The sequence below is a fragment of the Thunnus thynnus genome, chromosome 24, assembly GCF_963924715.1.
Source record: "Thunnus thynnus chromosome 24, fThuThy2.1, whole genome shotgun sequence".
NCBI lineage: Eukaryota > Metazoa > Chordata > Actinopteri > Scombriformes > Scombridae > Thunnus > Thunnus thynnus.
In genome coordinates, this window is record NC_089540.1 from 9718244 (window position 1) to 9746028 (window position 27785).

Below are 27785 nucleotides of genomic sequence, written 5' to 3' on the forward strand. Positions count from 1 at the left end.
ATGGAATTCAGCCATAATTAATGGCATTATTTACAACTGTGCTCTTGCTACTGTGACATGTCAAAATGTCTTCTGTGAAAAAGGCCTATTATGTTTAAATAAAGAGGAAGTCTGTGTGTGGTCCTCCTCCTTCAACCATATTTGTATGATACCATTTAGGCTATTGTACCATTTTTAAATAATCATTCGTAAAATTGTATCATTAATTTCACCCAACTGCATATTTGAGCCTGAAATAGCTCTTTGTTATGTCTAAAATAGTCACTTGATGCCTCTTTAAGACAGTTACCCTACTCTTCAGGCTAAATTAAGACTCCCTCCCCCCCTCTTTAGTTTCTAAAATAGTTCCGTCCATCATTCATTCAGGTGCACCTGGTTTTGAGTGGGGCGAGCGGCAGCAGTGTCTACCTCCCAGCGCGCGCAGCAGGAGCAAAGCGGAGCACCTGTCTCGCGGTGGGGAGCTCAGGAAGCGGTGGCTCGCGGGCGCTCATGTTCTGCTGTGTGCTGTGAAGCTGGAGCACGCAGCCCGGAACCCGCCAGCCCTCCGCTGGGCTGGACCGGAGCAGCCAGCCCTCTGGACCGATGTCCTGGCCGAAATGTCCCGACACATCTACATACGGAACAAGATTGGCGAGGGCATCCAGGCGCCCATCTTCCAGGTAAGCCAGGTGACCTCCAGCTGAGCTTCCAGGCTACTTAATTTCTAAATGTGGCAGTTTCATTACTTATTGGCAGCATAGAAAATACTTTAAAACCCTGAACTGTTAACTATCTAGTACAGGATACTATCATAAACATCCTTGTTATCAAATTCTACACCATTTACTAAAAGGATACTAGCAAGAAGAGATGACAAACTTACAGCTTCACGCAAGTGGAATATGTTGGGTGTAGTTAGTTTATACATATAATTTTAAAAAAAGAAACTAAAAATATAGTCAGAACTTCTGTTGTTAAATACCCATCTATGTAACATGAAATCAAGATATTGTAAAGTATTTGTATTGTATTGTAGAGCTATTATTAAATAATAAAGTATACATATCTTAAAAAACACATTAACATAGAATTATTACAATTTGATGACTGACTCCTCCGATCAGTTTATTTGCATCATAGATTAATAATTAAATGTATACCAAGTTTTTAATTTACAGTTGTTACAAATCTATATGACACAGTATTATATATGGCAGAGATAGACATATAAACCCTTTATAAACTGTTTTATTGTCTCCTGCAAAGTTTAGAGTAGCAAGAGGATGAAAAGGAGGCATCATACCTGCTGAAAGCCTTTATATTTAATATATATTTATATCTATTTTTCCTATTTTTTTCTTGTGAAGATTTTTTATTTCTGGGATAATACATGTGGTCCATTTAGAGGCAAAAATGGGCATTATATTAGAGATTATAATGGTTATTACTCAAAGTGTGATGATATTGACTGTATAAACCCTCAGAATAGAGAGTCAGTCTTGCTCTTCATGACTTAAATGTGCACATTCTACATATCTCTCAGTTACAAATTGCACCTCTGCCCTGATTTCTTGCAATATAACACATGGTTCCACTTGATGTTTTAAAACTCATACATTGACCATGTTGTTCCTTGTCTCAGCCTACTATGCAGCATTTATTTTAATAGGCTATTAAATGGTACAGCTGGTAAACTGTTCCCACAAGCTCTCTCTCTTCAGTGAGCAATAGCAGGTCAAAATGAACATTGTATAGAAATGAAATGCTGGTAGTTTATGTCAAATATACCAGACTATTTATAACTAATTGTTTTAAATGTTCTAAAAGATGTACTATAAATTGACAATATGAAATTAGGATTATTTTGGCAGATGTGTTAGGTCATAGGCTGGTTCACTTGGGTTGATAACTTATTTTTCCTCAGCTCAATTGATCATTGGAGGCTACTTGCTGATATTAAGGGTATTCATAGACTTTGCTAACTTTATCCTTCATCTCTCTTCTCTGCTTTTTTGCCGTTGGCTTGAAGTGAGAGACAGAAAGAGATTGCGACCCAGATTAATGGCCCTGTTTCATAAATTCAGGGAAGTAGGCTCTGACTTCTTACCGGTGACATTGTCATTAACTCTGGAGATTTAAACAGAAATGGGGCAAATCACTGGCAGATAATTAATTTCGCTCTCTGGAGATGAACTCTGCTGGTATATTTGGACTTTTTGGAAGAGAAAAAGAAAGAAAGAAGGAGAGAGTCAGGAGATAAGGAGAAAAGTAAGAAGGCAAGACAAACATATAATGCAAAAACATACAGTATAAGGCGCATTTGATCATATTACATGTGTCATCTGGGTGCTGTGGCATTCATACTTTGACCTACTTGTACTGTTGACATAAAACCACTTAAATCATGCTGGAAAATCACATGTCTAAAGTGCATTTAGATTAATTTAATTTAAACTGCATAAAAACAAAAAAAACTGTATTTTCATGTGGCCTAGTTAAAGATCTTATAAATGAAGTTTTGCATACATGAATGTCACCTTGCATGGTGTATTAGCTTAATGTGGTTTTATCAGTATGGAAAGTGTTTTGGCTGGTTGAGATCTTGTTTTTTCCATTCAGGTGAACCGAGGGACTTATTCCAGGAGGAGTCGCCTCAAGAGGTCTGATGGCAGCACCACCTCCACCAGCTTCATCCTCAGACAGGTACTGAAACACCAAGACACACCTGAGGTTTAATGTAAACATGCATATTACGTTCTTAATGAAATATAAAGATTTGCGAGTCATTCTTTCAGTTAATGAAAGGATTTGTTCAAGTCTCATCATGGCTTCACTTTCAAAACCAGGATTGTAAAGTTGTTTATCTATTTAACAAAAAATATGATGAGAAGCACCTGAATAAATATTTAAATCAAAGACCAACACAGATGGTTACATACTCTAAAGAATAACTCAAATAAAGGCAGAGAAACATCAGTTAAATGCCTTTTGAGAACAAATTGGTTTTGATATGACATTCAGTGAGGAGAGCTGCGTAAAAGTTGTGATAATCATAGGAGTATAAAGGGCAGAGCGTGTTGTAGTGGTAAATTGATAGACTCATTCATAGTTTCATAGTCATTTATAGTTAATCATCTGTGCACAGTTTGTGGTTAAAGGTGCCCCCCCTCCCCACCCCACCGTAGAGTTTGTGACCACTAGTGGCGCTGTACTACAATCTTTTGATGAGCATGTTTCTATACAAGCACATGAATTTATGTACACGACACGACCACAGCAGTGACATGGTACACTTTGGTGTCGACTGCAGAGGGCGGTAATTTGCCGCCAGTAGAAGGTTGCAATGCACCAATAAAAGAGGAGACAAAGAAGATTGTAAATGATGAAGGTTTTAAAAAATTGTTTTATACTGAGCATGATTTCAAAAGTGAGTCTCTTTCTATGACATAGGAGAAAAAACATGGGACATATTTTTCTAATATGTAAAATACAAAATGCCTACAAACATGTTGCATTAGAAGTTAATTCATATGTCTGTTTATTGACAGGTTATCTACTTTTTAAATTTATTCCTATAACACCGTCTCAGTAGAAACATCACAGATTTACGGATTAAAAAGATGTGTTGTGGCCTATTTATTATTTCCTCCCCATAATAAATTATTGAAGTGTCAGCATAGGTGTTTGTCAGAAAACAGATGAGCTTTTAGACTTATTTATGATGCCCACCTGCAATATTTTAATTCTTACTTCTCTGAGTAGTTTTAGTGTGTGTTATTTCACATCCTTAGCTTCCTCTTCACTTTCTAGGTGGCCACTAGTGTGATGTACAGAGCTACGTACTACGTTGTGCCGTGGGGAAATGAGGGAGGTGTTTGCTCTCTGCTTCAGGAAAGTGTAGGCTGCAGATAGAGTGCATTTTGTATAGTGACTGTATTTATAACTTAACATAGCAGATATATATATATATATATATATATATATATATATATGTGGAGATGATAACAGTATGTAGTAAAGGGTTTGATTAAGATTGGCATAAAGGAGAGTGTGTACAGCTAGCTGGAATACTGTAAATTGTGGAAGGTGCCAACTAAACCCTGATGACCTGCCTATTGTTTAAGTGCAGGTTTTAAACAGTTTTAATTCAGAGATTTGCACTGATTTTAATGGACATTTCAAACATGTTTTAAGAGGTATTAATCATGAATCATTTGCATGGTGGCTTATTAATGAGTCTGACAGTAAACTGAGCCTATATATATGAGAGTTCACTGTGGATTACATCACATCTCGAGTAATGTTTAATTCTACGAGGTTATGGATTTTACCACTGAGGTCAAGGAAAGGTAAAGTGACTCATCATATCTCCTCCCAAGTTAATGCAAGTGCAGTTTTCAAAATCATGAGAAAAATTCAAATTCATTTTTATTGCATTGATTCAAATGATGGTTCTGTTTTTGTAGATTGAAATCATACATTTCGAAATGATGATGACAAAGTAAAAGATGTAATGGTGAAAGGAATCCTTAATTCTTTGTCACCAATTATTTTGATAATTGATTCATTGTCATTTTTTAAAGAAAAAATTAAGAAAAAAATGTCCCAATTCTCTGATTCCAGCTACTGAAATGTAAATATTTTCTAGTTTCTTTAGTTTTTGATGATCTTTGGGTTGTGGACTCTTGGTTTGGACTTTTGAGGACGTCATCTTGAGCTTTGGGAAACAGTAATCAACATTTCTCACCATCCTCTGACATTTTATAGACCAAATGATGAATCGATTAATCGAGAAAATAAGCGACAAATTAATTGATAATGAAAATAATCGTTAGTTGTAGCCCTACACTTTTCAATATAATGTTCTTCAGTACACCACCACCACCCACTATGACCTCAGTAATAAACATAAAGTAGAATTATCACCTTTCTGACCATGTCAACAAAAACTGAAAATATATAAGCTTAAGTGAAAGTAGAATTTATGGCAGGTGCACAAGTATTCCAATAAAGTGCTCGTGAGTGTATTTTGGTCCCGCCTTCTAGTGAGTCTGGAATAAATAAATTCAGTTATGAAAAATTGAAATAATAAAACAAATTGGGGCAAATTGGTGGCAGAGACAATAAAACACCATTCCTTTAAATACATAGATCAAAATATATATAAATATAGATTCATTAGATTTCCTTGTATAAGCAGAATCAGATTCAGTGTATTTTCTGCTCTCTCGAGATTAAATAAGCAGAGTGAGGATGAGAGGTAACAGGGAAATGGAGGATGCTGCTCCCCTCTTTTACGCCTACATCCCCCTCCCCCGATCCCCGCTACCTCCCCGCACTAAAAAAAAAAAAAAATCAAGGAGAGCGCTCATCCAAGCTGAGTGGACAGCCAGCCAGCCAATCAGCTCCTTGCACATTGGCTCTGTCATCAGGCTTGGATATTGAGGAAGGATCCACTGCTCTGCTGCTGCCGCTGCTGCCTCTGCTACTCGCTGTGTATATGTATATGTGTGTGTCTGTGTGGGTGTTTATGCGTGTGTGTGTGTGTGTTTGGAAGCCTGATGAAATGAAATGCCAGGATTGGGCTACCTCCAGGGAGAGCCTCTCCATCCTATAATGTGAGCCAGCCAGCAGCACTGTGGGATCAGGGAGAAGCTGCATCCATCAAGCGACGGGCCTCCGGAGGACCAGGCGTGATCCAACGGGAGGGGAGATATTTTTAAAAAAAAAAATTATTCTTCTCTGCTGTGGAGAGAAGGGATTGTCGTCATCCCCCCATCCATCCTTTTTTTTCTCTGTGGTGCCCCCTCCTTCCTCCTCCGCCTCCACTCTCATTTTTTCCCCCTCATTCTTCTAGAGGCGCTCGTTGGAATATCAAACCTCCATGTATGACAATTTGTACCTGCATGGATTTGAAGACTCGGAGGCGGTGAGTGTTTGGATGTGTGTGTGTGTGTGTGTGTGTGTGTGTGTGTGTGTGTGTGTGAGAGAGAGAGAGATTCTTCTTTTGTGCTCTCCTGGTGTGTGTTTATTGATGGAGGTAGATCAGTGTGCACACACATACACACGTAAGAGGCCTTTGATGGGTAAGCCAACGGTACAGCGTAGCGTGATCGTGGGCTATGCTTGGCTGGAAGGGGGTTGGGTGGGTGGGTGTTGGTGTATGTGTGAAGGAGGGGGGTGGTGGTGGTGGTGGTGGGGGGTGCACATTAGGCAGATGGCTTCTGATGTCTGACATTCACACAATTCTGTGTATATTCCTCTTTATATGTATGTATGTGCATGTGATGTACGGTTCTGTATGTGCTGTATATGTGGATGCAATCTGCCTATAAGCCTGTAAGAACCGATGGCAGGAAACCACCAGAGCCAGGAGGAGCCATTTAGTGTTCATCACACTGTGTACCTCTCAGAGATGGACCGAACCCTGATTCAAAGAGGAAGATGGAAAGATGTTAATTACCCATTTCTCCCCTAAGGCCCATTACACGGCTCCACTCAAATGATAAATTCTCATGTTTCACATTTTTACATTCATCATTCTTTTTTTTCTTTCTTTGTTTTTTTTTTTTTGTAAATGCAGCCGAGCATTTCCTATCCAAACCTGCGACTACGTGTTGTATAGGCTCTGCCGAGGCTCGGAGAAACATGCATCGTGATGTCATTAAGTGGATTCTGATGTTGATGAGTCACATGCTGAAGCTACTCCATTGGATAATAGCTCGGATGCTACAGTGCACCCTAAAAAGCTTCCACACAGATACAGGAAATGATGTTCAGAATGACTTGTTAGTGTAAAAATGGACGTGAAATGGTGTTGATAGAGCCCACACAATTTATTATTCTATAAGTAGTGTAGTCATACTTGCTTTAAAAGGGCGATTCCAGTAATTTGGTGGATTTGCAAGAGACAGGTTATAAGAAGAGTAGTTCAAATCAAAGCAGCAGAGGTGGCAATATGTCGAATTTAGTCTCTAGTATTGGGTTAAGCCCTCAAAAACACTGGATCCTACATTTCCCATGACGCAACCCAATTAGACCCTCCCTGCCTAGTAAATGACCATATCTTCATGCCACATCCCCAGTTTATAATGCAGGCTCTCTGTTATAAATTTGACATATCCCTGATGACATCACTATGACATCATCAGGGTTTGTCATACAGATGTTTTCACAGGCTTAATAGCCCTATGACTAATACACTGATGTGTAAAATTGGTGAAATGCTCCTTTAATAAAAAAAGACCCAGATGAATTCATGACCAGTCCAGCAGAAATATTTACATTTTTCCTGTTAGAATGATGTATCTGTTTGCTCTGTTAGAGTAAACAGATACAAGCTTAACATTACCTAAAATGAAGAAACTATTTTCGTTCCCCACTATGTGATTAGATGCACACATTCCAGATGAGCAGCGTGCTGAAGTCAGGCCTTGCTACTGCTAGCTTGTAAAAAAAACGAAAAGTGCTTAGCTGTGATGACTAGCTTGATTGATCTTCTTGAGACTAATGGTCTTCCTTAATTGAATCATCATTAGTAGCTGATTGTTTAGATTAACACAGCAGAAGGAAGCGCTCAGTCCAGTTGTGTCCCAGCAAAAAAAAAAAAAAAACCTTACTGGAATTCTGACTGTGCGGCAGGATGAATTCCAGCACATTTCGAGGCACTAAACTGAGAAAAAAGCCCTGACTGTGCACAAGAAAATGGACTACAAGGGAAAAAATCAAAACACAAAGTACCATTTCTGATATCCCCTGTAGGTGCCTATGTTGAGCAAAATGATGCAGAGATAATTTTTGAACGACAACTCATACTTTTGCCTGTGAATGTTGATATGCTTTAACATTTTCATTTGAATGAATGACCACAGATGTTGCTGTATATAATTTTGGTTTAAAAAAAAAAAAGATTTGAGGAGATGAATCTCACTGCCAATAATCATGTATCACATGTAGGAATAATGACATCAATTATTTTACAATTATATGTCCAATTTTAAAACAGATTCTGCTTCTGTTATGTTGCTTATACTAAACATTCTGCACTTGTTTGGACTCTGTACTAATATCTCATTTTGTAAAAGTTGCATCTGTCTAGAGTGCAGTTTGCTGTTTCTTCAACTTTCAAAATAGCAGGAACTGTTGTTCTGTTGTTGCTTCTGTTTAGCCGATACTTTGATGTTTTCTTTTTGGTGTTGAATCTTACTTCTAATGATTTATACTGCTGTTGAAATTTTTAGATCTGTGTTATTTGGTGTCACCATGCTCAGATGCCAGTGGACACATTTGAAAATGCTGGTCTGTAGAGAAATTAGCTCATTGAAAAAGCTAAATGAATGACTGTCAGCCTTCAAAGACATGGCTGACTACTTCTTTATAGCAGCAATGATGAGAATACAACTTTCTGTTGTCTTAAACTTTCTCTGTGATCTGTGGTTATGTATGTCAGTGTGATGATGCACATCATGGATCATGACATACTGTAAATTCTCCTGTAAAAGCCAAATAATGGACAGATGTTCCATAAAAATCAAATATCAATCAAAAAATCATATAAAGATCAAATATACTTGTTAACACAGGGTGAATTTCACATTTGAGTCTCTAATATAGGTCTGGTTGTGTCTTCATTATATATGTATATATATGTTATGTCACTATTCTGTTAGACGAGTATAAAATAGTCATTGTCTCAATGCAGCAGCCCAGGAATTACTGTTAGCTTTGGTTAGCAGGAAGCATCTAAAACCCACAATCAAATCATTTTTCAGTGTTTATTATGTATGACTGGCTGAAGTAAAAATAAATGGAGAAGTCGGCCATGTTTATCATGTTACAAGAGAATTCGCCATTGTGTTGTCTGTGTGATTGTTTATGGAAGCCAATTTATGCCAAGAAAAGAGGAAAATTACAAATAAATCAAAAATATGACTTGGTCAAAATTATATTATACTAAATTTTTGATTTACCTTCTAATAATTTTGACTTAGTATCTTATAATTTTGACTTATTGTCTGATCATTTTGATTAAGCAACTTTACTATGTCCTAATGTGCTGTCAGTATTTTTATTTTTATCATGCATAAGTTTTCATCGTTTTTTATTTTCCTTGTGTTTAATGAAGCGATGCCATGGATGAGCGTCGCCTGTGAGCTAATTCAGGCAGTCCAACTCAAGCTGCTGCTCCACTCACAGGCCATACTCCCCTCACTGTAACATACAGTATATCCAACACACCCTTATAATCATGGCAGAGTATTTAAGCTGTGAGTGCTTTCAAACGCCTCACCTCCACCCCAGCATCCACCTGTAGGAGTTTATCCTCCCCTAGGGGGAAGTTAGTATCATCGCTCCCCACTCCCTGCTGTGTGAGATCAATGTTTCTTTGTGGGGAGCGACAAGGTCAAAGCCTAGACGGCAACATTTAAATAATAATCTACTCCACGTGAGTTGGCTGACTGAAATGGGCTTCCATATGCGCCACCAATCAGGAGATTGTTTCTGAAAAGAGGCATTGATTTTGCCGCACAGTTAAATTATTGGGAAATGTCAAATTTAAGTTTGGATGGACTGTACTCTGTGTGCCAGTGTCACATTTCATAATCATATGGCATCATTGCAGGAAACAAGCCAAAGATTAAAAAAAGAAACTGCCAGTTCAAAAGATGCTGAAACCCGTCTGCCTCTTTCTGGGAACAGGGATCAAACTCATCACCATTCAGAATTGTCAGGAAGCGTGAGATTGGCTGTGTGTAGTCATATAAACTGCTGACGGCACAGGAAAAAAACTCCACTTTGTCTGAGATGCTCCTGGCAGTCTGCTCTTTTCATCCATTTCACCTGTTCTGCATTCAGAGTGCCAAGCCACCACTCTGGACTTGGCACTACGATTGCAAATTGATGTGAACCCCAAAACCTATGTCAATCTTTTTTTTTAAGTTGACCTTATTGTGCTTGGCAGTTGTAATCCTTTCTTTAACTGCGACCAGGATGAAGCTTCAGTGCATCGTTTGTTTAGAATGTCATCATGTGTCTGTATGAACCTATGTGCTTTTTCTTTGTCTTTTAAAACAGATGATTTAGGTCTTTCGGGTTTTGAGTGTAGTTTTTCTCATGATTCCCATCTGCTCTCTTATAGTAAATGGGTTTTCAACAGTGAATTGACCCTATTAGGAGCAGATTGCTATTGTTAATCTGCATTAGCCATGCCTTGATCACGCATTTATAGTCCTGTGGCCATTTCCTGTTGCTCTTAATGGAGCTTTGCTTACTGTATTGGCTCGGCAGGGTGAAGTTTTACAGCAACTCTTACTGACAGGAAAGTCTAGACTATTTTTAACTGCTGCTAGCAGGGCTGTAGTCTGGTCTCTGTCTCGAAACTGATCTTGCAGTGTTTTCTCATTGTCTCAGACCTCAAACGTTTCCATTATCTGTCAAAGATCTCCAAATAGTCAAGTCTATATTGCCAGTAGCCAAAGATGAAGCCGATGGCAGAACTAATGTGTATAATTTGATGAATATGAAGGACTGCAACCCTAAAGATGTGAGTTTGTATTCCAGCTGTACAGCTTCAGTAACCCATTGGGTGATTTCTGTTTGCAGGGCTCAGCTGATTCGTATACTAGCAGACCATCAGACTCAGATGTCTCTCTTGAGGAGGAGCGGGAGGTGCAGGCCCAGGTCCAGAGCCAGAGCCCAAGCCAGAGCCAAGGACCGGGACAGAGCCGTCAGGAGAGGGAGCAGCAGGCCACCATTCAACTGGAGAGAGCCAAGGTAGCATATCCTGTCACACTGCTTAGCCAGTCTCAGCATTAGATACACTGGAGTTAAAGATACATTTTGCAGGGCACTCAAAGCTCCTTACAAGTCCTGATAATTAATAGTCATCAGCTGATAAAACACTTGAATAGTTGGCTACCATCACTGACATAAACCTTTATAGCATCTATGTGGGTAAAATTGGTTTCACAGCAGGGCACTAAAATACTTGAATATGTTTATTTTCTGTTACCTGCTGAGTGTAACTGTGTTTCTGACCTCCAGACCAAGCCTGTGGCATTTGCTGTAAGGACCAACGTCAGCTATTGTGGTGCACTGGATGAGGATGTTCCAGTACCAGCCACAGCCATCTCCTTCGACGCCAAGGATTTCCTCCACATAAAAGAGGTTCATGTGTGCTTTTTTTAATTAAAGATGACAACTACTGCACTTACTGCTATGTACAGCTCAATCTGTGGACTTTTTTTTTTTGCTCCATTACTGATGAAACATTTTTCCATTTTCCTGGTGTTTTGTTCCTTTTTTGTTTCTTGGTTGTCGTCCTCAGAAGTTCAACAATGACTGGTGGATCGGTCGGTTAGTGAAAGAGGGCTGCGAGATCGGCTTCATCCCCAGCCCTCTGAAGCTCGAGAACATCCGGCTCCAGCAGGAGCAAAAGAGAGGACGAGTCCAAGGGTAAGTAACAGAAAAACATACTCGTCTTGCTGTTTGTCTCATAAACTATGCATTTTATGGTGTCTCATGAGTCTATGTAAATTAATAATAGAGGTAACTGTTGGTAATTTCTGTATATCATTCTTTAAAATTATTAGGAATTATTTAGTGTACTGAAAACTATAACAAATCATAAAAGCCACTTAAGGAGTTTTATAGAGAACTAAATCAACCATGAAAAGGTTTTTTGTGCAAAAGAGACACATTTTTACTTTGCTTATCAGGTCAGGTATCAGATATTTTTTGGTCAAAAATGAAAGGGAGATAAAATTTACACAAAAATAAGTTTGAACTAGAGCTGAAACAACTGATAAATCAGTCAGTCAATTAACAGAAAGTTTGATTGTTCCAGTAATTTTTCCAGCGAAAATGCCAAATATTTTCTGTTTCCAGCTTCTGTCATGTGAGGATTTGCTGCTTTTCTTTGTCATATATAACATTAAACTGAATACCTTTTGGTTTTTACTAAATTATAGTTGCCATTTTTCACAATCATCTGATATTTTAGTGACAAAACGCTTTATTGATCAATTGAGAAAATCTGCAGATGAATTAGTAATGAAAAATAATCATTATTTCCAGTTGCCAGTTTGTGCCCTGCATCCAAATAAAAATATTATAGACAGTATGTATATATAATAAATCTTTTATGTTGTCAAAGACACAGTCGGTGACTGATACATGATTCATCAGACAGTATAGATTCTGTCCAGTAACTTTTTGGTAAAAGGCTAATAATTTCTCACTCTATAAATCTTTCTATGATTTCTTTTAAGTTCTACTTTGACACAGGTCTGCTCATGACTCATGCCTATTTACTCCATCTCTTCTACTCATACAGACAGTGAAACAGTTTCAATAGCTGCAATTAGCGGTCCGATCAGCCTCCTAGTTTCCTTGAGTGTGTAATGTGTCTTGAAGGTTCTGTCATCCAGAGTTTGTACAGTAACTCACACGCACTTCCTCAAGCCTTACTGTTGAGTTTAATACTAATCTTACTAGACTGAAGTGCTTCAGCGTTTCACTTACTAGTTTGGCCTCTGTGGCTTTTTGTCACCAAAGCCTCTCAGACAAGGAGAGACATTTGACTCCCATAAAGCACAAGTACATTTTCATTGTAACTAAAAAACGTTGGTTTGTGTGAGATATGCTGCCTTCCAGGGGTGTTGGAAAGTCTGAAATTCTGAAAAAAATAATAGTTTGAAAGGCCGTATAAGACAGACTTTAGATTCAGAGCTGAAAATGTCAAATAGGAAATGACAAATAGAAAAGAGTTGATGTATTTTGATATCAGATTTCCTTTTTTTGTATCTTTTTTCTTTTTAACATTTACTTATGGCCTGATTATCATGTAAAATGTTTTTTAGTTTGTTTATTTGTTTGTTTTTTACCAGATTATGCACTTATCTTGTTTTTCTATGTTCTTTTGATACTTTCCTAATTTGTCATATAAAACATCTTTGAGTATCTTGAAAATAACTTTAAGAATAGAAGTGTATTATTATTATTATTTATTATATTCGCTTTTAATTTTCTTTGTGTGTGAAATTATTCTGTGTTGCTCTACTGGTTTAATTCTGATGTCAGACCAATCTTGAATAATATCTGCAATGAAAAAAGCAAAAACCCTTCTAAGTTGATACTGTTTCCTTCAATTAAGTTATTTTTAGCCGTGCTCATAGCTCAACTATTGTCCCCAGTCATCAGGGGAGCAAATTTTACATAATCGAAATGAAAATCTCACGAGCATTTTAAACTTGTGGATTATGGTCTTATGTAACGTGACTGATCAGCTGTAAATTTCAGACTTCCATCGTCCGAATGGAACTCAGCATAACATCTGGCCTTTTCACTGCATGCTACTCACGTTTTCTTGTCTTGTGTAAAGCCAGTTCAGGTCATAAGTACACGTGGACCATGCAGGATACTCCTTACCAGACCTACTGTGACCTGATTATTGATTTTGCTGACCAATAGTCTCATATGTGATTTAGATGGAGATCTGGGATAGGAGGATGAATGCTTGTGCGCATAAAATCAGAAAAAGCAAAGAAGGAAATGACTTCATAATCACAAACTGAAGGCCTTCATATTTTTAAGTCAAATGGAGTGAAATGTTTCAACTTAAATGTGTGACCTTTATTATTTCATATACTGCTGATATCAGTGGATTTGTTGCATGTCCAGCCTGTATTGACAGCCTTACAATTTTTGCTGCCAAGTGGATGATATCAGATATCAGCCTGACTGTAATCATCCCAGAAATAATAATTTGAATAAATTAGACATTTTGCAGCACATTTATTTTGTCTGGCACAACTTCAACTGACCTTTTACCTTTCTGTGATCTAGTCGACCCTGAAACACACAGGAATTGTTAATATTTTTCTTCCAATAATCCGTTTAAACCATGGCAATTTTCTTTATTTTTTTTTACTTTTCCTGTGATTTTCCACATTAATACCATGGTGTGTTTCTGTCTTTCTTTATCCCCTCTTGTCTTTTCCAGTAAGTCTGGAGGCAACTCTTCTTCCAGTGTAGAGGATGAGGTATCAGCCTCTATCCGACCCCTCATATCCTCGGCAGGTGAGAGCATCGGACAGGGGGAGAGGGCTGTTAGTAGCCAGCTGCCAGCTTAGAGCCAAGCTTCCTGAACCACAACAACATATAGAGAGAATAAGACTCTAAAGCCTTCCCATGTCTCTGCATAGAGCATAAGTTCACTGCGTAGAGTTGTTGTTCCCATGATCCTCCTCTTCCTCCAGTTGAGGACTGCAGGCGTTCTGAGACTGGGGCTTACCACAGTGTGAACCCAACGACAAGACTTTGAACCCCCCCTGAACTGCACTCATGTGACTTTGTGAATATAACCATAGGACAATAGAAATACTTTTTATATGTTTCATATTTATCTAAATAATGCCGGTTATCCTTGATAGGTTTCATTTGCTAAAAAAAATAAATAAAAAGATGCAAAGTTGATTATGTGAAGCATGTTTCTGAGATATTCTGGTGACACCTCCCCCAGCAGCAGCCACTGACGACACTGTCACTGTCTTCTCTCCCCTCCTACAGGAAAGCAGAAACAGAAAGTGGTAAGTTGGTGACGGTAAAAACCTCACTCATTAACCATCCACTGGACTCGTGTTGCTGCCATCATAAAGTGACAGGAACTAGTAGCACTGAAACAGGAAGTTACAGCCTCATGCCATATCATAGGGAGCACAATACTTCAGCACTACTGAAGTATACTGTGCCAAGTCATCACCATTACTGTGATGCCAAAGTACTACAAAGTTTTTGGGAAATTACAACTAATTTTATACATTCATCATTGTAGAACGTGTTTTCAGTGTAGTGGATACCAGACTAAAAATCAGTATTAAAGGAAAAGTTAGATATTTTGGCAATTATTTGCTGTCCTGCTGGACGTTAGATGAGAAGCACTCTCATGTCTTTATGCTAAATATGAAGCTACAGCCAGCAGGTAGTTAGCTTAGCTTAGCATAAAGACTGGAAGCAGGGGGAAACAGCTAGCCTGGCTTTGTCCAAAGTTTAAAAACCCCTCTACCAGCACTTCATTGGCTCACTTATTAACAAATTATCCTTCTTGAGGAATGAATGTTCTCACAAGATTTAAGGACAATCGAAATGTTAGATTATGAGATATGTTATGTGCAAAGAGGAAACATCAGGAGGTCACCACAATTATAATGAAACATATTCGTCCTAATATGAAAGTTGTGGAGAAAGTAAAATAAAGAGTACAATCTAGACCTGCTCTATGTGAAAAGTGCCATGAGATAACTTCTGTTATCATTTGGCACTATATAAATAACATTGAATTGAATTGAGATTTTCTTGTATTAATCAGTTTCAGTAACTACAGTAGGACTATTTCAGTCATTCAGTATCCAGTCAAACAGACAAGTGTTTCTTTCTGTTCCTAGTGTTTGATATCAGAGTTGATATGGAAGCAAAGAAAAGGCCGAAATGATCTGAATTTTATAAGCAACTAACAGGATGCTGAACTGTGAAATTTAACCAGCACTGAATGTTGAAATTCAAATACCACTAATTTTACATAAATAAAATGATTTATTAAATAAGATGATCGGCAGTTTAATCAATAATAAAAAATAACCATTAGCTGCATCCCTAATTTAACTATATGTATTTTACGTTCAGTTCGTTTATATTATTTAAACTTTGCATACTATTTAACTTTAATTTGGTTTAAATTCCCATTTCAGTGAAAATTTCAGTGCTTACTTTAAAGTTGTTGTTTTTTTTCTTCAAAATCACAAATTTCTAGAGTTTATTTCAAGTCTCAGTTTAATTCAGGTGTCCAATCTGAATTTCTGAACCCTAAGAACAAAGAAAAGAAACAAATTAAAAAGTTTTTGAAATTGCAATACTTGAAATAACCTGTATATTTCAAAGAGGGAATTTAAGCCACATAAAATCAGAAATATGGTATTAAAGATAAAATATTTCTATAAGTGTGCATCGTTGAGGGGCAGTGTATGAGTGAAACAAGACTTCCATATTCTTCAGCCCTGGTCTGTTTATCTATACATGACAAAGAAATACAAAGTTAGTTGTTGCTTTAGAGATACTATAGGAATGTGATCTATAATTCGTCATTTTTTGTTGTTGTTGTTGATTTAGGTCATATTTTGTCCACCATTTGCCTGTCAGCTCAGCATCTTTAAATAAATTTACATAATATCTAGTAATATGTAGTATTACCACTTTGGCATGGCGTAGTGTCGTTTTTCTACTTCTTATTGTAGTATTTGGTCTGGTGTAGTTTTAATGGGTTAGACTGTAGTTTTGTGACTATTTTACAACATTGTGTACAGTAGTCATATCCATCCATCTATGTAGCAAATGATAAAACATTTATTATTTGGTCAAAATGTAATAACATGTTCCTCTAAATGTGTTGAAATTACAACTAAATCTGTTAATGAAGTCACTTACCAGAAGACTAATATAAAGTATAACAATAAGAAAAATAAATAGTATGATAATATATGACAATATCAGGGAAATTGTAGCAATCACAGTCAAGACATATTTTCTTTTTTATTACATTTTGACCTTTAGTACGTTATCATTTGCTACATGCCCCAACATGGCAGTATACCAGCCTCCCATTTAACACATCTGATTGTAATTCAAGTTCATCTGACTCTGCAGTCCATTACAGCTGTCTGCTCTGATTGTTTAACAGTGTTTTTTTTTCTGTGGAGTTATTTTGGGTCCATTGTCTTGTTCTTAATGAGAAAACTGCCGCTGACTAAACATCTTTGCATTAACAGACGGAGCACATCCCCCCGTATGACGTGGTTCCCTCCATGAGGCCAGTAGTGCTGGTGGGACCGTCGCTCAAGGGTTATGAGGTGAGCTGTGGTTGAAAAGAGAATCAAAAATGTCCACTCATACTCATCACTGATTAAGAGCTTCTGTTCAAACACCATAAATAGCAATGATTCATACCCACATTCATTATTAGTAATGAAAATCAGAGCTACACGCAGAAAGGACAAGATCACTGAAAGGAGATGAGTCCTACACGTCTTTCCTCGAGTCCCCCAAAATAGCTCGCTGTTGGCGCAGTTAAATGTGAGTGTGTCATCGCCCACGTAACATCCAGATTTCAGCCAGACTAATGAGGAGACTAGGAGGTCAGCTGAAAATATGTTGTGTAATTGGCAGATTTTGGCTTTTCTATGAAGAGTGTCTTCCTTTAACTGTCTTATTTCTTCCATTACTGTTTATAAATGCATGTACACAGACTGCACAAAATAGTTATTGACATGTATTACACATATGATGAGGTGTATCCACAAATCTATTCCTACCCCAAAGATGAGGGTGTGGATATAGCACACAAAGACAAATTAATATGAAAAGAGATGAAAATGCTGCTGTGAATAAATCTGGATACATTTGAGCATTTAAAGTTGTAGTTGTAGTAGTTGATTAATGTGTCCACCACTTGTTAAGTTGAGGTATATAAAGTTAAAAATGCAATGGATGCAATTAAAAATGCACACCTACAGTAGATAAAAGGAAAAACTTACACAACAATAAACTAGTAAAAGTACAAATCCACAATGGAAAGGTTACTCAACTCCCAGAATAGTCGCTGTGGTTCATTCTTACATCAGATCATACATCATTTTGGTTTTTAGCAATAGAAGTAACGCCATCTGTCTTTTTCTCCTGGATTCGCCTAATGGATGGGGGCTTATTCATATTTAGGATCATAAGGACTTGAGCCTTTCCTGGCATGCATTAGGTATTAAGAGAGTGATCAGTCTCCATAGACAGACAGATTTACATGACCTTTTCCCCGTATTGCAATTACAAGTCTTCATTTCAACAATTTGATTTAGCTGGTAGGGGAAGGCAGAGGACTTGCAAAAAATGGAAACTCCACAAAGAAAGAACCAGAGCTACACGCAGAAAGTTATGTTTACTCTTGTGACTTATCAACATCTTCTCTTCTTCTGTGCAGGTAACCGATATGATGCAGAAAGCACTCTTCGACTTCCTCAAGCACAGATTTGATGGCAGGTAATACAAACCACTGCATTTTAACATGTTTAAATTACATTAAAAAAGAATTAGAGTTGCAATCACAGAGGTCTTATAAACTGTTGTGCAGCATATATTGATTTAGTTCTGAAATGAAGCTGTATTTGAGTATGATTATTTTAACAGCCCAAGAGGATTGTGCAAAAACATCAGCTTTTTTACAATAGAAAACATTATAAAAGAGCTTGGGATAATATTATATTTATTCAGTGTGATGATAAAAACAATGGAGAAACCTATTTTTATTTTACATCCACTATTTCAAAAAATGTCGGGCAAAATTTACAGTTCTTTGTTGTATTTCCCCTATAAATGATCAAAGCTAGCACTTACTTTTTCAATATTTACTTTGTCCATATTGTGGACAAAATACAATTTTTTTGTACATCTCTGAGGATCTAACTGCATCCATGTGAATCTGTTTTCATGTTGTTTTTCTTTCTCTTGTTTTAACAGGATATCTATCACACGAGTCACTGCAGATATATCATTAGCCAAAAGATCTGTTCTCAACAACCCTAGTAAGAGAGCCATCATTGAAAGATCCAACACTCGTTCCAGCTTAGGTAAGAAATGCCACATGCTCCACTGTGTTCAGTTTATTTTCAGTGTAGTCCATACAAAATGGAAAACAAAGTTGCTTTTTTTTTACATTGTGGGCAGACGGGGAAAAACATAAAAACTGAAGCTAACCAAAATCACCAACATTTTAGAGTAAAAAGTTTTTAAGAATTAAATGAATGCATCAAGTTTCCTTTGGTAGAAACTGATAGTCTTTACAGATTCCGTCATGAACACAGAGTTGTGTATTTTAATCGTATCTTGTCTCTTCAGCTGAGGTGCAAAGTGAGATCGAGAGGATCTTTGAGTTGGCCCGCTCCCTGCAGCTGGTGGTGCTGGACGCTGACACCATCAACCACCCAGCTCAGCTCCTCAAGACCTCCCTGGCCCCCATCATCGTCCATGTTAAAGTATCCTCGCCAAAGGTACTGTTTGTTTGGAGGGCAGGTTTAATGGAAATCGATGTTCGAAGGCAAATACGGTACCCACACAAATCCAGTTTATTTAGTGGGTATGGTGGATTAATCAGCCTCAACATCATGTCAAGCTTGGACAAAACAAAAGTTAGCATAAGAAAATTGTTACTGTTATATGATTTCCACAGCTATTGTCCCACAGCAGACTCATTCAGTTGGTGGAGACAAACAACAAGAACACCTAGACATGTTAAGAAAGAATTCCAGCATTTAAAAGGTAACAGTCTCTATAGGTTGATATTTTCACTCCACTGGTATAGAAACTCAGCACGATGTTCCCTCTAAACCAGCATGAAGTACTGTACTTTAAAGCCTCTGACTAGAGTGTAGGAGTTAGTAGAGGCTTCTGCACCAAGTTATCTGCACCGGGGCACCTTTGCATGGAAGAGAACGCCTGCTGCACTTTCCCTCTACACTGGGACTACAGCGATGACCACTCAGACACAAGAGAACCTCTCAAATACTAGCAGAGATCAGTAAAGATGAGTCTTCAAATTTGGATTTAAAAGGTGCATTCGTTTAAGGGCAGTGACACACTGGTCAGGTGGATTTCGCATTTGTTCAACACACACATGCCCTCCTAGCATGGAAAATGCACGCTGTGATACAGCTGACCAGTAAAGCTACAAACAAAAAAATCAGAAAGCAACATTATGACCTGCAAAACCAGACTGCAACCTCATTCTGACCAGGTAAACAGGATTTTAAAAATACTAAGTTCATGAGTCCAATTCTGCCACATTTCGAAAATTCTGAGCAGACATCAAAACTTTATTTGGATTTTTCATATTTATACATTCGACTGTTCATAGTTTATATAAATTCTATTTTCTAACATGTAGGTCATCAATTTTGTGGCTTAAAAGTTTTCAAATTGGAAATATTTGAGCCTATATTGGAATCAAGTTAATGTTCACCATCTTTAATTTTTAATTTTAGAAGGTAAATCTCCCAAATTCCCAGAGAAAATGCAGATGACAAGAGTTCAGTGTCCTCAGCCCAAATTCACATTAATGTGCAAACCTATAAAAATGATGCAACTGAAAGGTGTTTTTTCACCCGCAATTATGCTGTTACCTTAACATGGACAAGCATACATTAGGTGGGCTAAGTGAGGCTATTTAAACAAAATGAACTGAGGTAGGCAATGATTGAATTAATAAAACAATCAGTTCACTTTATCTCAGTCCCGTAGTTCATAAAAGAGAAATGATGTACTGATTAGAGAAAAGATATTCACTTCAAATCATCATAATTAATTACCCTCTAAAAGTAGAAAAATAAACACCAGAGTCACCACAACTGTTAAGGTTTTGGTTGCATTAACCAGTGCATCAGTTATGTTATCCTTTCCTTTATTCAATCTGCACATATGTTTATACCTAAGGATCCTTATTTCATTCATTCATGCTGACAAACAAATGAATAGCTCTATTAAATCAATGCACACACAAAGAGCAAAATCAGAGAAAATCATCTCCCATTGCTTGTTATGAACTAGAACTCATCACATGATGAGGAGGGTACCGGGTGACCTGAAACGAGTGCACCCATAGCTGCAATGCTTTTGGATCAGTGTAACTGGAACATACTGTTCTTTCCTACTCTGTCATCCAGGTTCTGCAAAGGCTAGTGAAGTCCAGAGGGAAGTCCCAGAGCAAACACCTGAATGTCCAGCTTGTGGCAGCTGACAAGTTGGCCCAGTGTCCACCAGTAAGTGGCCATCCCCGTATACTGTAATGGTCAATGGATTGCTGACCTCCCATTTCCTCAGGGTTTTTTTTATATGACAAATAATGTAACTGGTTTACAAATGATTCTGCACTCAGAGACAAATGTCTCCTGAGTTCAAATAAGATTCAGATATATTTTTTGTATAAAAACAAAATAACTATTTCATAAATGTATTTTTGGATTCACAAAGCACCTGCAAACAAGGAATTGCTTTCATTTAATTGAGGTTTTAATGGGATGTTACTTACAGCAAGCTAGAAGAATTTATTCAGTTTTTCCCCCACAAAATGTTCTAAAACATCATTTGACATAATTTGAGTTCACATTATTTCAACCAACTATGTGCTTATTCGGTTAAAATCAGCTCCTTAATCCTAAATCTTGTATTTTAATTTAGCTTCTTGTATCTTTATATTATATAATCACATTCTTTACACAGTACTTAGTAAAACTACGGGACCCACAATGTCAGTGTGAAGATCATTTAATCTTATACTCATCATTAGCTTCATCTTGCTTTCCTCCCTCCCACCATCTGCTGCTCACAGGAAATGTTTGACATCATCCTGGACGAGAACCAGCTGGAGGACGCCTGCGAGCATCTCGCCGAATACCTCGAGGCCTACTGGAAAGCAACCCACACCTCGATGGCAACGCCCCTAAACCCCCTGCTAGGACGCAACCTGGGCCCCACCACCCTCACCCCCTACCCCACCAGCATCTCTGGACTGCAGGTACACATCCACTAATCCCTTATGGGAATATTAGTTACTCAAATTAATCATGTTTTTTTTCCTTAAAGAAGGAATTGTTCTTGGTCACAGTAATCCTTCCTCTTCTTCTCGGCATTATAAGCAATCCAACACAGTCCAATTGAAATGTCATGATAGGAACACTGTGGTTACACTGGCTGTTTTGCGTATTTTCAACCTAATTTTTAGCTAGTGCTGTCCCAGACTTACCTGTGCCTGCGGTATGTTCATGTGATTAGCAGAGCCAAAGAATGCGACAGAGCAACCACACGGGAGACCATTCTACCCCAAACGAACGACGCAACTTGATGACATCAGACGAGAACTACCACAACGAGCGGGCACACAAGGGACGCAATCGCATGTCATCTGGCTCACAGCATAGCAGAGAGCAGCAGGACCCCTACCAGGACTACCAGGACCCCTATCAGGATGCATACAAGCCACACCGCAATCGAAGTTCACCGGGCAGCTACAGCCATGACTCCCGGCACCGGCTCTGAGCCCACTTCTCTCATCAACGGGGCCCAAATGCCCCAGATTCCACCCGAAATAAACGCTGCAATGGAGCCAAGACGGTCCCAAATTGTACCTTTTTTGTTTTTGGTTTGCGTTATTTTGTTTTATCTACCTGGCTATTTTTCTCTCTTTCAAGATCTAATGAAATCACGTTCAGGTGTATGTTTTTGGTCAAGCTGCCAGGGTAACCCCGTCAATCAACAGCGCAAGTAGTCAAGAGGTTCAGGATGCCAATATTAACTAATCCCTTTCATTTCTGTATTTTTTCTGGGACCTTTTGGGATTGTACTAACACAATGCTCAGCAGACATGCAGCGCAGATTGTGCTTGTTGCCTGTGTCAGCAAGCTAATAATGGATAATGGTCAGATGGTGATGGTGTATGGGCTTCTAAGTGCCTGGGACATCACACCAGGTCGAAGGGAAGTCCACTGCACACAGACTGCTGAAGGCTGCTGACCCCTATCTTGGGCCATGTATAAATCCTCTCACCATTTAGCTTATTGCATGCTGATAGATGATCAAACTCCGCATCCACTTCATTGATATTTTGTACCTAGTATTCTGGATTCTCCTACGATGAGGTGTAGATACGGAGGTCCAATTTTCTAAATCACCTGATTGTGGACAGGCGGTTGGTGGTGGGTTTGTGGGAGGGGGTGGGGGGTGGGTGTGCAGATGATATCTGGCTGCTAGTTTTGAAAACTGGTGCTTCACATTCCCAAACTATTTTGCTATTTGAAAGTCACTTTGAGCAAGGCCAGCTTTTCTGTAGCATAGCTTTAGGCTTTCATTTGGGTGAAGACCCTCACCGTCATAAGCAGAACAGATTCTGATGGTACTGGGATCAGATCTCAGTCACACTGTAGGAGAAGGCAATACAGCTTCTGTTCTAAACAGCTAGCACTTAGAGAGTTAGAGAAGGCAATAGCTGTGAAAGTCTGTCAGATAGTGTAGTGAAACACAATAGCAAAATACTACTTGAGATGCCATTTGATGTTGTTGAGATGTAGACTGGCATAAAAACCAATGCTGTGAGAACCTATCTAGCAGTTTGGGATCTTCAGTTTGATGTTTTCGCCCCTGCCAGCGTGAATAATAAGATTGGGAGCTGTTTTTTTGTGTTTGATAGACCTAAAAGAGCATCTGCTGCTTTATTAGCATTGAAATCAAAGCCGTATAGAGGTAAAACAAGCATACAGTACAGATGTTGGTTGCCAAGTCAACAGTAGTACAGTAGTTCAATGGTCTGCCTCATGCGATTGGTTCATGGTCATCGAAGTTCCTTCCTGTGGTTTTAGGGGATTAAAACATTAAAAATGTGACGTGGCAGGATCGGTTGCATCATGTTCATTCTCTGTGTAGCTGGCATGCTGTCCTGACTGCAGAGCATGTTTCCTCCAGACGTAAAATAGAACCCTACTGTAACCAAGTTGATGTTTGTAGAAGTATAAGGCTCCTTTCTCAAAGAAAAAAAAAATTAAAAAGAAAAGAAAAAGATGGCCCAAATTAATGATGACTATCTCTGGAACCCTGAGGTTTGTAACTCAATACACAGAAATGGTTAGCAGAATAGTGTTGGTTTATGTCATTCAGGAACTAAGAGTGTCAGTGGTTGCATGACTCAAAAGAGGAGCCATCCTAATGATAATAGTTTCTATTAATTCAGAATTATGTTATATGGTAGAAAGTGCACTAAAACAACTGTCTCTCACTCACAAAAAGGTTCTGTTGTGATAACACAGGCGAGAGTTTACCGAACCCACATGGTGCTTTGTGTGGAAACAGAGCTGCTGTGGTTGCTAGTAATGTTTATAAGGCTTGTTATCTTTATCCTAGTTTACTGTACATATCTTCTTCTCTTGAGATATCAAATTATCTTGTGATTATGTCTTAATTATCTCAATATCTTCTGATCACAAACAGTACTAGCTAGCCAATTTTAAGCCTAAAACAGATGTTAAATTCATTGTGAATTAGGCTAAATAGAACATTAAATTGAAATAGAAGACTTCAGTCCAGAAAAATCTTGAAATGTTGTCTTGAAAAAATGAGGTTGTTAAGTTGTTGGGATAAAAGTCTTCAAAAATACAGTTTTTCAACAGTTTGTCATCTCAAGATAACACGATAGTGAGTCTTTAAATTTTGGCTGCTCTTGGCTTCTGTGCCTTGACACAGGGATCTTTTTGGGATGATAAAAACTGAGTCAAGTGTGTCATCTGATTCATGTGTTTCCCTGGCTGTGTGTCCGTGGTTACCTTTGAAGCAAATGCACCTAAGAGATGAGAAGAAAGACAAAGTATAATGACAAACAGGTGTCAGTTCAAGCAGCTTGTTAGCTTGCTTTCACTAGACTTTGGAGGACCAAACGTGACATTTAAATGACTACCAAAATTAACTGATAAATATGAAAAAAATCAGAGAAATGAATTTTAAAAATTAACTGAACAAATGAATTTTATTTATTTGGTTAAGAATTTGAAATTCTATCCATAAAATACTGAGATAAACTCTAATAATGTGTAACATATTAAATACACTTAATTTTTTATTATTACTATTTTTTTAACCATTATTCATTCACCCAAATATGTCAAGTTTGGTCCAAGAAAGACCCCAGAGACACACCACCAGGGAAATATAATTTTTATGGGAAAGAAATTGCAGTGAAGTGTGGGATTGTTTTCCTGATGTGTTCTCTGATATCAGATATGTACTGTATAAAACCGAATAAGTTTTCCTTGGCATGTTTAGACAAATGTTGAAGCTATTCTTAACATTTAGACCCTTTCCCTTCTGACAAAAATGATGTACAGTACAGTAGTGACCGCCGCAGCACCAGATTAGGTTGGTGCTGTAAAGACCGTGAATGAACCTCTAACAAAATGCTCTGCAAATAAGTAGTGGCTTGAAAGAGGATTAAGTCCCTTACATATAATGAGTTGCTTTTTTGTCCAAGATCTATACAGAGTGCTATCTAAATAGTTAAGATCTGAATGACAAGCTTTTTAATTAAGACTATGAATCACAACTGTGAAAGCAAAAGATAAGTTAGGAGCTGCTGCTTTTAGGTTGATTTCCATTTTTTAATTCAAATATCTCTAATATTCTATCATAAAGAAGTAGAAACCTGCTCATAGTATGTGAAAAAGTAAGTCAACAATATATCTTGTATGGAGGAAAAAGTTGCTGCACTGACCACAATGGGTCACAAGGTTCAAGCCTGTTGCATGTAGTGTGCAGCAACCACAAGATGGCAGCACAAGAAGAATTATTGCTTACAATCAAAAGCCCTCGAGTGGCCGTAGGAATTATGACTCATGTTCGTTGGGAGAGGAGTAGAAAGTATGTATATAAGTGTGACGTTTAGAGACACAAAAGTCTGCAGAAGGAGGGAGTAAAGGTAGTGGATGATTCAACAAAAGGTTGGAGTCTGATCCGCTCCCCGTTTTCCTACCAACAGTCAAGGTTGGTTTGTTTTAAGCATGTCCACGATCGTTCCATAACCTTTTCTAAGTAGTTATTTTAACCTAAACCACCATCTTTCATCAGAGAATGCTTATATGTGTCGTTCTGAAAAGCAACTACAAACGATATGTTTTGTTGGTTAATTTGGAGAACTTGACTGATCTTTAAATCAACCCTAGAACATTGATATTGGATGATTATGCAAAACCCTGTGTTACATTCAGTGCCAGCGTTTTTCAAATTTGTGCATGGCAACTACAGTATGTCTGAGTCTGTGGCTTAACAAGAACTCTGGTCTCCTAAAAGAAAGTTGGAAGTTTTATAGGCTGTGTTGACCATCCACCAAAACTTTACCCTCCACCTTGGACACACTAAATCCTGAATCAGTATTGAACACTGTCATCAGATGTAAATAGTGAGGTCATGAGGTTGCTGGCAGGACTTTAAACTTTTAATCTTGATAATATGTATGTTAATTACTAAGAAAACTAGGTGGAAGCCACTTCCTGAAAGTGCACCATCTGTTACTGTCACGCTGGGTGGCGAATTATTTACTTGAATCCTCAGAAAGTAGAAATAGATTCTGTCCTATATAAGAGATATGTGACTGTGATCAAGAATTTTACAGTCTGACACAGTTTCGAGACGTTTTGACGGGACCTAATTTGCAAAGCCTAATTAGAACAAGTTTCAAAGGAGAACATGGCCGAACCTTCCTCCTCCTCCTCACCTCCCTGACAACGTAAAGCCTGACCTGACATCAAAACACTGAGCAGATGTTTTCCCTTGATGCAAAGCAGCTCTTAATTTATTGATTTAGATTGGAAATAAGATACCATTTTCTCTTTAAAGATAGATCATTTTGTATAGATCTGGATAAAAGGGGGGAAATAATTTTGAAAAACTTCTATAGCACAAAAGAGTAAGCAAGGTGTTTTTTTTTGAGAAACTGTTCCTACAATGTGAATATGGTATATGGGCCACATTTATCTCTTTTGGAGTACACTGTTTGTTTGTTTGTTAATGGACTGAAACACCAAGACTGCAAATGGAACTAAGTGTTAAAGTGCATATGCTACTGTTTACAAGCACGCTTATGTCTCATTCTGCCCCATAGCATAAATCCCATTGGTTGATTGAACAGGGAGCCATTTTCCATTTGAAATCAAACCAACCAATGTTGAGCTGGGCTGCTTGAGACAATCAGAAGGGATTTCCAGACCAGCGTTGCACCATCCCCGTCTTTGTTAATGCCCTAAAATGATTAGAAATGTCCTTTTAGAGTCGTGGAGTTAGATCAGAAAATATAACACCACGCTCACTTACAGACCTCAAGAACGTCCCGGCTTTCTTTTACTTTAGTTCCACCTTTATCTGTGGCCAAACTTTTGTCTCAAAAGTGAAATTCATTACTAATTTTATTTATCCTGGATTTAAATCTCAAGGTGACCACAAAATACAGAACTTAATAGGGAGGATTTTCTTTGGTAAAATGTAAAACAAAAGAGAAAAAAAAGACGCAAAAGAACAAACATTTATTCCAGTAGAAAAGTAATAGATGAATATTTGCTGGCGATTATTTTTATAACAAATAAATGTACATAATGTCTTTGAGAGATGCTATTTGCTGTATACATGTGCTGAAATGAGATGACGACCTACGTGGGACACTTGGAACAACAGCAAGGTCCAGCATACAAAGTTTCAGTAATGTGCAATACAAAACGGCATGCTGTTTTAAAATGAGGAACTTCATGTACTGTACTATGCAACCGCAAACTGTGTACATCGCTTCATGCTGTGGCTTCTCCAACCACCCTTTTCCAAGCAGCTTCATCTGGACTTTTAAGGGAATTTTGTGTTTTATCTTTTTTTTTCCTGTGGAAGATGAAAACCTAAGCGGCTAATGCGGTATTGCATGCATAATATACCATTCTAATTTATAAAAAGGAATTAAAGAAAATACATGAAATTGGAGGTGATTGTGTTTAAGGCAAAGCTACAAGTGACTTAAAACATTTCTTTTTCCAAATAAAAGAGTCGTTCTAAAGTTGTAGACAGGATTTTTTTTGTCAATGTAATGAATGTTTGTTTCACACAGAACCATATATTCTGTTTATGGTTTTATATTCAATTTGTGGTCTCTGTTGAATTTTAAATCATTAACAGAGAAACTGGCAACTTTAGGGATTAGG

General features: G+C 37.9%; 1 protein-coding gene across 4 annotated transcripts; it reads left to right on the plus strand.

Moving 5' to 3' along the window:
• Positions 1–353: 353 nt before the first annotated feature.
• On the plus strand, positions 354–27640 carry LOC137177069 (voltage-dependent L-type calcium channel subunit beta-4-like). Of its 4 annotated transcripts, none has more exons than XM_067583178.1 (14): positions 354–659; positions 2599–2682; positions 10582–10752; positions 11023–11145; positions 11306–11433; positions 13982–14058; positions 14548–14567; positions 16800–16880; positions 18002–18060; positions 18538–18647; positions 18916–19067; positions 20736–20831; positions 21401–21586; positions 21847–27640. In XM_067583178.1, the coding sequence occupies exons 1-14, from the start codon at positions 597–599 to the stop codon at positions 22105–22107; spliced, it is 1611 nt and encodes a 536-aa protein (XP_067439279.1). In that variant the 5' UTR covers positions 354–596; the 3' UTR covers positions 22108–27640. The 4 variants fall into 4 exon arrangements, with proteins under 4 accessions (XP_067439279.1, XP_067439277.1, XP_067439281.1 ...); XM_067583176.1 differs by having other exon boundaries at positions 356–659; positions 21844–27640; XM_067583180.1 differs by lacking the exons at positions 354–659; positions 2599–2682 and adding an exon at positions 5485–5908.
• The last annotated feature ends 145 nt before the right edge of the window (positions 27641–27785 follow it).

Bases quoted from the DNA above. Each gene is read 5' to 3' on its own strand.
- LOC137177069 (XM_067583176.1), top strand. From the start codon at position 597: ATGTCCCGACACATCTACATACGGAACAAGATTGGCGAGGGCATCCAG. The intron at 19,068-20,735 runs GTACTGTTTGTT...TCTGTCATCCAG, and splicing joins TTAAAGTATCCTCGCCAAAG to GTTCTGCAAAGGCTAGTGAA. The intron at 20,832-21,400 runs GTAAGTGGCCAT...TGCTGCTCACAG, and splicing joins AGTTGGCCCAGTGTCCACCA to GAAATGTTTGACATCATCCT.